The sequence below is a fragment of the Cervus canadensis genome, chromosome 11, assembly GCF_019320065.1.
Source record: "Cervus canadensis isolate Bull #8, Minnesota chromosome 11, ASM1932006v1, whole genome shotgun sequence".
Classification (NCBI taxonomy): domain Eukaryota; kingdom Metazoa; phylum Chordata; class Mammalia; order Artiodactyla; family Cervidae; genus Cervus; species Cervus canadensis.
In genome coordinates this window covers 74,138,216-74,147,621 of record NC_057396.1, presented here as the reverse complement: position 1 = coordinate 74,147,621, position 9,406 = coordinate 74,138,216, and the positions used below count along the sequence as shown (strand labels likewise).

General features: G+C 37.7%; 2 protein-coding genes across 2 annotated transcripts; both read right to left on the bottom strand.

Annotated features, from left to right (window-relative positions):
* Positions 1–1,506: 1,506 nt before the first annotated feature.
* Positions 1,507–2,436, bottom strand: LOC122449359 (olfactory receptor 8H1-like). The gene has a single exon (XM_043480872.1). It carries the CDS (start codon positions 2,434–2,436, stop codon positions 1,507–1,509), a length of 930 nt encoding a protein of 309 aa, XP_043336807.1.
* A 5,165-nt stretch (positions 2,437–7,601) lies between these two features.
* LOC122450501 (olfactory receptor 8H1-like) lies at positions 7,602–8,549 on the bottom strand. The gene has a single exon (XM_043482879.1). The coding sequence runs from the start codon at positions 8,547–8,549 to the stop codon at positions 7,602–7,604; it is 948 nt and encodes a 315-aa protein (XP_043338814.1).
* Between the last annotated feature and the right edge of the window lie 857 nt (positions 8,550–9,406).

Genomic DNA, 9,406 nt, shown 5'->3' with positions numbered 1-9,406 from the left:
AAGAAGATATTATTGCTGCTGTTCAATTTCTCTGTCGTGTCTGACTCTTTGTGACCACATGGACTGTCGCCCATCAGGCTCCTCTGTCTGTGGGGATTGCCAGGCAATAATACTGGAATGGGTTACCATTTCCTTCTCTGGAGGATCTCCCTAAATCAGGGATCAAGCCTGCATCTCCTTCATTGGCAGGCCAATTTTTTACCACTGAGCCAACAAGAATGCCCAGAAGAACATATATTGAAAACTTTTTTTTTTTTAATTTTGATTTTATATTTTCCAAGTTTTTTTTTTAAGAAATCTTGAAGTGTTGAGCATTTACTTAGTTGTTTTTGTATTTGTCTTTTAAATAAACTAAAGGTAATTTATAAATTATAAAAATATTCTTTAAGAAAAAATAAAACATTGTAAGTTAAAAATAAGCAGGGATGTGAACATTCTAATGACAATAGTTAGCATTTCTTTGTAAGGCCTTAAATGCTTTACATCAGTTGTGTGATATAATACCTACAATAACACTACAGACCTGGAATTATTACTTACTTGGTGAGGTTGAGGAAACTTGAGTCCAAAAGTTTCAATGATTTTTTCAAATCTTACAGAGCTACAAGGGTTGCAGATCAAGAACTGAAATCCTGTAATGGATAGTTCCAAAGCAAGTGCTACTAATCACTCTGTTATATTGCTTCTCCACAAAGTACATGAAATAATTTCTAAAACTGTTATTACTGTTCCTAAAATGTTCCTTTTTTTATAATAAAATTCTCCAAATTTGTATAATACTGTTTAAAAGGTAATAACTATACTTCATCATTCTGCAAATCAGTTGTCCTTAAATGAATTTAAGGACACCATGAATTTAGCATGTTTCATCATTGCAAATTATTTTCTGAAGGCATATTCCAGGAAAAGGGCTTCCTATGGCTCAATGTTAAAAGTTGTTGCCAATGCAAGAGATGTAGAGGTTGCATGGTTCAATCCCTGGGTTGGGAAGTTCTCTTGGAGTAGGAAATGACAACCCCTTTCTGTATTCTTGCCTGGAATATTCTGTGGACAGAGGAGTCTGGTGGGCTACGGTCCATGGGGTTGCAAAGGGTCGAACACGACTGAGCATGACCACAATGCCAGGAAATGCCCAAGATCATATTAGATCAAGCAAAGAGTTGTTAAAAAAAAAAAAAAAAAAGCAAATAAATAAACAGTTCAGTTTGTTTCGAGAAAGAGAAAGCAGGGGAATGAAATAGAGATAAGGAAAAAAAAATAAACTGGTGAGCATGAACACTTAGCTTCAATGCTATTTTAATTGTTCAGAACACTTTACCTGGCCTTCCCTCATAGCTCAGTTGGTAAAGAATCCACCTGAAATGCAGGAGACCTGAGTTCAATCTCTGAATTAGGAAGATTCCCTGCAGAAGGGAAAGGCTCCCCACTCCAGTGTTCTGGCCTAGATAATTCCATGGACCATATAGTCCATGGGGTCACAAAGAATCAGACACGACTGAGTGACTTTCACTTTATCTTCTGCATGACTCTACTGAGAGCATTTTTTACCTCCTTGTTTCGAAGACTATAGATGAGGGGATTCAGCATGGGGATGACAATAGTATAAAATACAGAAGCCACTTGATCCTTTCCCAAGGAGTAGGATTTACTTGGTTTTAAGTAAGTAAAAATCATAGTGCCATAAAAGACGGTGACCCCCAGAAGATGTGATGCACAAGTAGAGAAAGCTTTTTGCTTACTAGAAGTGGAAGTGATTTTCAGGATAGTAGATAGGATGGAGACATAGGACACTGTTATTGTAATAAGAGACAGCACTAGGCTGGAGCCAGCAAAGGTGGATATGATGATTTCTATGTCACGTGTGTCAGTGCAGGACAAGGCTAAAATTGGGGATAGATCACAGAAAAAGTGAAAGATTATATTGGATTTGCAGAAATGCAATCTGCTCATGCAAAGTCCATTAACAAAAGAGTCCATAAAGCCAATCAAATAACATCCAAATACTAGGGAGCAGCAGCGTCTGGTGTACATGACAAGCGGGTAATGCAGAGGGTTGCAGATGGCTACACAGCGATCATAGGCCATGGAGGAGAGAAGGAAACATTCAGTCCCACCCGAGAATATAAAGCAACTCATCTGGATGAAGCAGTTCAGGTATGAAATGTTCTTGGTGGAATTCAGTAAGTTGTCTAAGGTTTTAGGGGTGATGACACTTGAGTAACTGAGGTCAAGAATTGACAAGTGACTGAGGAAAAAATACATGGGTGTGTGAAGCTGGGGGTCCAGGCGGATTATCAGGATCATCCCCACATTGCCCAGCACAGTGATCAGATATATCAGGAGAAAGAGGGTGAAGAGGACCAGCCGGATCTCTTCAGAGTCTGTCAGTCCCATGAGGATGAAGTCAGACACATGTGTGATATTCCTTCTGCCCATAGTGTTCAAATGCTCCAAACTGTTGAGAAATCAAAGTTGATATTCAGCAGGAATTACTTCAAAAATTTAAAAAAAAAATTACTTTGTGTATGTATGAATAACATCACTTATTTATATTAATTTAGTGTTTCCATGAAGTGATGATAAGGAGGTGTGTATAGTGTATGCAGAGACAAAAACTTATTTTGATTTCCAAATATAAAAATAGGTGTGAGTTGACATTTGGATATATTATAACAAAAACTAATACATTGAAGAATTAGAATAAGCCTGACATGGCCCTAAATGCTTCCGTTAAGGCACTTAATTAATGCATTTCATGAGATTTTTATACCATAGTTAGCCATATTTTTCTGATGAGACAAAGGGCACAGATAATTTAGTTAACAGATTTAGAACTCCTAAATTTTGGATCCACAATTCCACCTCGATAGATTGACTCCAGAGAGCATGTCCATAATACTATGTGTGTGTGTGTGTGCTCAGTCATGTCTGACTCTTTGCAAACCCCATGCACTGTAGCCCTCCAGGTTCTTCTGTCCATGGAATTTTCCAGGTAAGAATATTGGAGTGGATCGCTGTATCCTCCTCCAGTGTATCTTCCCCACTCAGAGATCAATGTCTGGGTGCATAGTATGCACCATGTCTCCTGCGTAGCAGGCAGATTCTTTACCACTACACCACTCCATAATACCATACTCCTGTTTATAATTAATTTCAACAACACCAAAAGTAAACTGCTAGCTATATGATAAAGAATGATAGACAAATGGTTTTAATGTATCATGTTCTGTCCTTTCATTTCAAATACTATTTAATGTTAATGACAAGTATCCAAACTTAGTGGACTTTAATAGGGTGTATTAAAATGATAGACCACATGTTAGTACTAATTTCCAAAAAATATGATATTTTTCTAACTTGACCACTGAAAATCAAATTTCTTCCAAAATTATATCTCTAAAAAATGCTAATGACTTTTAGACCCTGATTATATCAACTCTGTACTTCTCCTTCCACAAATCCTGACACTTTTTAATGTCTAAAAGATACCTGCATGCATATCCTGCTGATAAAATTCCTGTTTTATTGGATCCTACCTAAAACCTTCCAAATTTTAGAATGATACTTACTTTCAGCCAAAGTTGGTGAAAAAACACTTTCTTCCAATGTTTTCTCTCTAGAAGTATGTTAAACTCCAATTTTTCTCACAAATAACACATGAAGACCATTTCAGTTGAAAATTTCTATGATGAAATATTTGTTTCCTTTGAGATAAGTTCTTTTAAAATTTTGGTGCATTCATTTTGTTTTATTCTGAGGCAAAAATAAATCAAATGAAGTTTTGTTCAACTCCTGATCATGCATAAAATTCGCCAGGAAGTTATGTCTAAAATGAGTATCAGGGATCAACTGAGTACATATATGTAAGTGAAGGCTCTCATTCTGATAACTCCAGGTACGGCATATTCTGGGGGCTGATGATAATGCAAACTTTGGCCATCTCTGTGGACCAGTTTCCAAGGAAGATTACTCGGCATGTCTCCAAGGACAGGAGTTCAAGTACTAAATGCTGCTATGCTAAGTTCTGAGAAACTATTTTTTTTCCTTAGAAGCCACACAGTGAAGAGCCTAATGCTGTGGCCTTCCAACGTGATTCTCTGAATTTATGCCTGCTGTGGTAGAGAAACTATTTTTAGAGAAATACTTCCTTATTCTGCGACTGAAACTATCAAGGAAGGAATGATGCATTTTTTACAATGAAACCTTTATATTTAAATTGTGACAATATTATAGGAGTGGACTTCCCAAGTGACACTAGTGGTAAAGAATCCGCTGGCCAGTGCAGGAGACATAAGACACAGGTTCAGTTTCTGGCCTGTGAAGATCCCCTGGAGGAGGAAATAACAACCCACTCTACTAGTCTGGCCTATTGAATCCCATGGACAGAACAGCCTGGTGGGCTACACTCCTTAGTGTTGAAGAGAAATGACTTAGCACAACATGCATTAGAGTAGTAAATAAGCATTTTGGAAATAAAATGTAAATATAATAAAATTCAAAGAACAACATGACATAATCAAAACTAATGTAACATTTTGATTATAATTTCCCAATTATTTTTACTTCATAAAATTCTTATTTGTAGACCTCTAGATTTTCAATAAAGGGCAGAAAAGGTATGGACCTAACAGAAGCAGAAGATATTAAGAAGAGGTGGCAAGAATACACAGAAGAACTGTACAAAAAATATCTTCACGACCCAGATAATCATGATGGTGTGATCACTCACCTAGAGCCAGACATCCTGGAATGTGAAGTCAAGTGGGCCTTACGAAGCATCACCAAAAACAAAGCTAGTGGGGGTGATGGAATTCCAGTTGAGCTATTTCATACCCTTGAAGATGATGCTGTGAAAGTGTTGCACTCAATATGTGAGCAAATCTGGAAAATTCAGCAGTGGGCACAGGACTGGAAAAGGTCAGTTTTCATTCCAATCCCAAAGAAAGGTAATGACAAAGAATGCTCAAACTACCACACAGTTGCATTCATCTCACAGGCTAGTAAAGAAATGCTCAAAATTTTCCAAGCCAGGCTTTAGCAATACGTGAACTGTGACCTTCCAGATGTTCAAGCTGGTTTTAGAAGTCAGAGGAACCAGAGATCAAATTTCCAATATCCGTTGGATTGTTGAAAAAGCAATAGAGTTCCAGAAAAAACATCTATTTCTGCTTTATTGACTATGCCAAAGCCTTTGACTGTGTGGATCACAATAAACTGTGGAAAATTCTGAAAGACATGGGAATACCAGACCACCTGACCTGCCTCTTGAGAAACCTGTATGCAGTTCAGGAAGCAACAATTAGAACTGGACCTGGAACAACAGACTGGTTCCAAATAGGAAAAGGAGTATGTCAAGGCTGAATATTGTCACACTGCTTACTGAACTTATATACAGAGTACATCATGAGAAACCCTGGGCTGGAGGAAGCACAAGTTGGAATCAAGATTGCTGGGAGAAATATCAATAACCCCAGATATGTAGATGACACCATCCTTAAAGCAGAAAGTGAAGAAGAACTAAGAAGCCTCTTGATGAACGTGAAAGAGGAGAGTGAAAATGTTGGCTTAAAGATCAACATTCAGAAAACTAAGATCATGGCATCCCGCCCCATCATTTCATGGCAAATAGATGGTGAAGCAGCGGAAACAATGGCTGACTTTATTTTGGGGGCTCCAAAATCACTGCAGATGGTGATTGCAGCCATGAAATTAAAGGATGCTTACTTCTTGGAAGGAAAGTTATGACCAAACTAGACAACATATTAAAAAGCAGAGACATTACTTTGTCAATAAAGGTCCGTCTCATCAAGGCTATGGTTTTTCCAGTGGTCATGTATGGATGTGAGAGTTGGACTTTAAAGATAGCTGAGCATGGACGAATCGATGCTTTTAAACTGTGGTGTTGGAGAAGACTCTTGAGAGTCCCTTGGACTGCAAGGAGATCCAATTACTCCATCCTAAAGGAGCCCAGTCCTGGGTGTTCATTGGAATGACTGATGTTGAAGCTGAAGCTCCAGTACTTTGGCTACCTGATACAAAGAGCTGACTCATTTAAAAGACCCAGATGCTGGGAGGGATTGAGGGCAGGAGGAGAAGGGGATGACAAAGGATGAGATGGCTGGATGGCATCACCAACTCAATGGACATGGGTTTGGGTGGACTCCGGGTGTTGGTGATGGACAGGGAGGCCTGGCGTGCTGCAGTCCATGGGGCTGCAAAGAGTCGGAAACGACTCAGCAACTGAACTGAACTTAACCACTTATCTCTGTTAAGCAATTTAAAACACATGAGTTAGGCATTTAATTTAATAAATTTAATTTTTTAATAACCATAAAAAATCTGTAGAAATCAGGAGAAGGCAATTATGATTTAAAATACACAGAATTTCAATTAAAAAGCAATTTACTGAAGCTTGTTGACACATCATAGAAAGGAAGGATTTTTTTTTTTTTGTAATATTTTCAGTTAGTCACCAAAGAGATATAACTGTTTGCAGAGTTTAACTTGAATTTACAAACACTTCATATCCAAAGAATTGCAAAATGAAAGTCTAAACCTTTCCCATGTATCAAAAGCACATTCATCTTAGATTTCATTACAAAGAAATAGTCAAAGGTTAATCTTGGTAGTGTACACAGTAAACTGCAAAAAGGTACATGTGAAATGACAGAAGTATTGTTCTAGCATATAATATGTGTATACACACACACACACACACACACACACACACACATAGCTATCAGTCTAGAAGAAAACATACAAAGCTGTTAATTTTTAGGGCATTTCTATTTCCTTACATTTTCAACATTTTTCAAGTTTTCTGCAATAGTGACAGGTACCATTTCAAATCCAAATCTGTGAGGTGCTGAGTTTTTTCTTAGCTGTTTGTGTGTTTGTCCTTTAAATGAACCAAAAGTAATTTTTTACAAACAAGAGAATATTCTGTAAGAATAAGACACTGTGCATTAAAAATACTGAAGAAATAAGAGCGTTCTAATGATAATGGTCTGCCTTTAATAGTACTACCTTAAACACTTAATCAGCTATATGATTTAATCTTTATACAAACTCTATGGACCTGGAAACATAATTTATTATGTCTGATTGAGGAAATGCTTTATTTAAGAGTTACACAGTGGAAAGAGTTGCAGATCTAGAATCAAATGTCTGGAGTGTTTGGTTCAAAAACAAGAGCACTCTGGCATACTGCTTTTCCACAACATAAATGAAATAATTTATAAAACTGTTATCATAGTTCCCAAAATGAAGCTTTTTTCCATCATAGAATTCTCTGAATCTGCATGATATACTTTAAAAGATGGTAAATATAATTTTTATTTTGCTAATCATTTACCCTTAAAAACAGATACATTTGCACCATTGATTTAACATGTGTCAGTGTTTCCAATTATAATGTGGATTTCTAAAGGCATGTTCTAAAAAATGTCCAAGAAAATATTTGGTCAAGCAAAAGATAATTCTACAGAATAAATGAATAAATAAAGAACAAGTAAAGTCTTCAATTCATTTCTGGAGAAAGAGGAAGGAAATGCCATAGAGGGAAGAAGAAAAAATAATAGCTTAAAATTTCATCATCACTGTTATTTTAATTGCTTGGAAGCCTTTCTTTTCTGAATGACCCTACTGACAGCATTTTTTACTTCTTTGTTTCTAAGACTGTAAATGAGGGGATTCAGCATGGGGATGACAATAGTATAAAAAACAGAAGCCACTTGATCCTTTCCCAAGGAGTAGGACTTTCTTGGTTTTAAGTAAGTGAAAACCATAGTGCTGTAGAAGATAGTGACTCCCAGGAGATGGGAGGCGCAGGTAGAGAAGGCTTTCTGCTTCCCTGAAGTGGAAGTAATTTTCAGGATAGTGGACAGGATGGACACATAGGACACAGCTATTGTGATAAGAGACACCACGAGGGTGGAGCCAGCAAAAATGGATATTGTGATTTCAATATCATGTGTGTCTGTGCAGGACAGGACTAAAACTGGGGGTACATCACAGAAAAAGTGATAGATTACATTGGAGTCACAGAAATGCAATTTGTTCATGCAAAGCACACTGACAATGGAGTCTGTAAAGCCAAACAAATAAGATCCAAAGACAAGAGAGCAGCATCTCCTGGTGGACATAACGATGGGGTAATGCAGAGGGTTGCGGATGGCTACACAGCGATCATAGGCCATGGAGGACAGAAGGAAACATTCAGTCCCACCCAAGAATATAAAACAACTCATCTGGATGAAGCAGCTCAGGTATGAAATGTTCTTGGTGGAATTCAGTAAGTTGTCTAAGGTTTTAGGGGTGATGACACTTGAGTAACTGAGGTCAAGAAATGACAAGTGACTGAGGAAAAAGTACATGGGTGTGTGAAGCTGGGGGTTCAGGCAGATTATCAGGATCATCCCCACATTGCCTAGCACAGTGATCAGATATATCAGGAGGAAGAGGGTGAAGAGGACCAGCTGGACCTCTACAGAGTCTGTCAGTCCCATAAGGATGAAGTCAGACACATGAGTGACATTCCTTCTGCCCATAGAGTTCAAATGCACCAAACTGTTAAGATATCAAAGTTGAAACTTATCAGAAATTACTTCAAAAATGTTTGTGTTGCGATATATGTCATGACATATTTATATTTCTTTAATAATGCAAAAAAAGCAAAATGGCTTCCTGAGGAGATCTTACAAATAGCTGTGAAAAGAAGAGAAGTGAAAAGCAAAGGAGAAAAGCAAAGATATTCCCATTTGAATGCAGAGTTCCAAAGAATAGCAAAGAGAGATAAGAAAACATTCCTCAGTGATCAGTGCAAATAAATAGAGGAAAACAACAGAATGGGAAAGACTAGAGATTTCTTCAAGAAAATTAGAGATACCAAGGGAACATTTCATGCAAAGATGGGCTCTATAAAGGGCAGAAATGGTATGGACTTAACAGAAGCAGAAGATATTAAGAAGAGGTGGCAAGAATACACAGAAGAACTGTACAAAAAAGATCTTCATGACTGAGATAATCATGATGGTGTGATCACTCACCTAGAGCCAGACATCCTGGAATGTGAAGTCTAGTGGGCCTTAGGAAGCATCACTACAAACAAAGCTAGTGGAGGTGATGAAATTCCAGTTGAGCTATTTCAAAACCTGAAAGATGATGCTGTGAAAGTGCTGCACTCAATGTGCCAGCAAATTTGGAAAACTCAGCAGTGGCCACAGGACTGGAAAAGGTCAGTTTTCATTCCAATCCCAAAGAAAGGCAATGCCAAAGAATGCTCAAACTACTGCACAATTGCACTCATCTCACACACTAGTAAAGTAATGCTCAAAATTCTCCAAGCCAGGCTTCAGCAACAGGTGAACTGTGAACTTCCAGATGTTCAAGCTAGTTTTAGAAAAGG

What these genes read in the sequence shown, in the direction of transcription:
- LOC122449359 (XM_043480872.1), bottom strand. Translation starts at nt 2,436, where the DNA reads ATGGGCAGAAGGAATATCACACATGTGTCTGACTTCATCCTCATGGGA.
- LOC122450501 (XM_043482879.1), bottom strand. Translation starts at nt 8,549, where the DNA reads ATGGGCAGAAGGAATGTCACTCATGTGTCTGACTTCATCCTTATGGGA.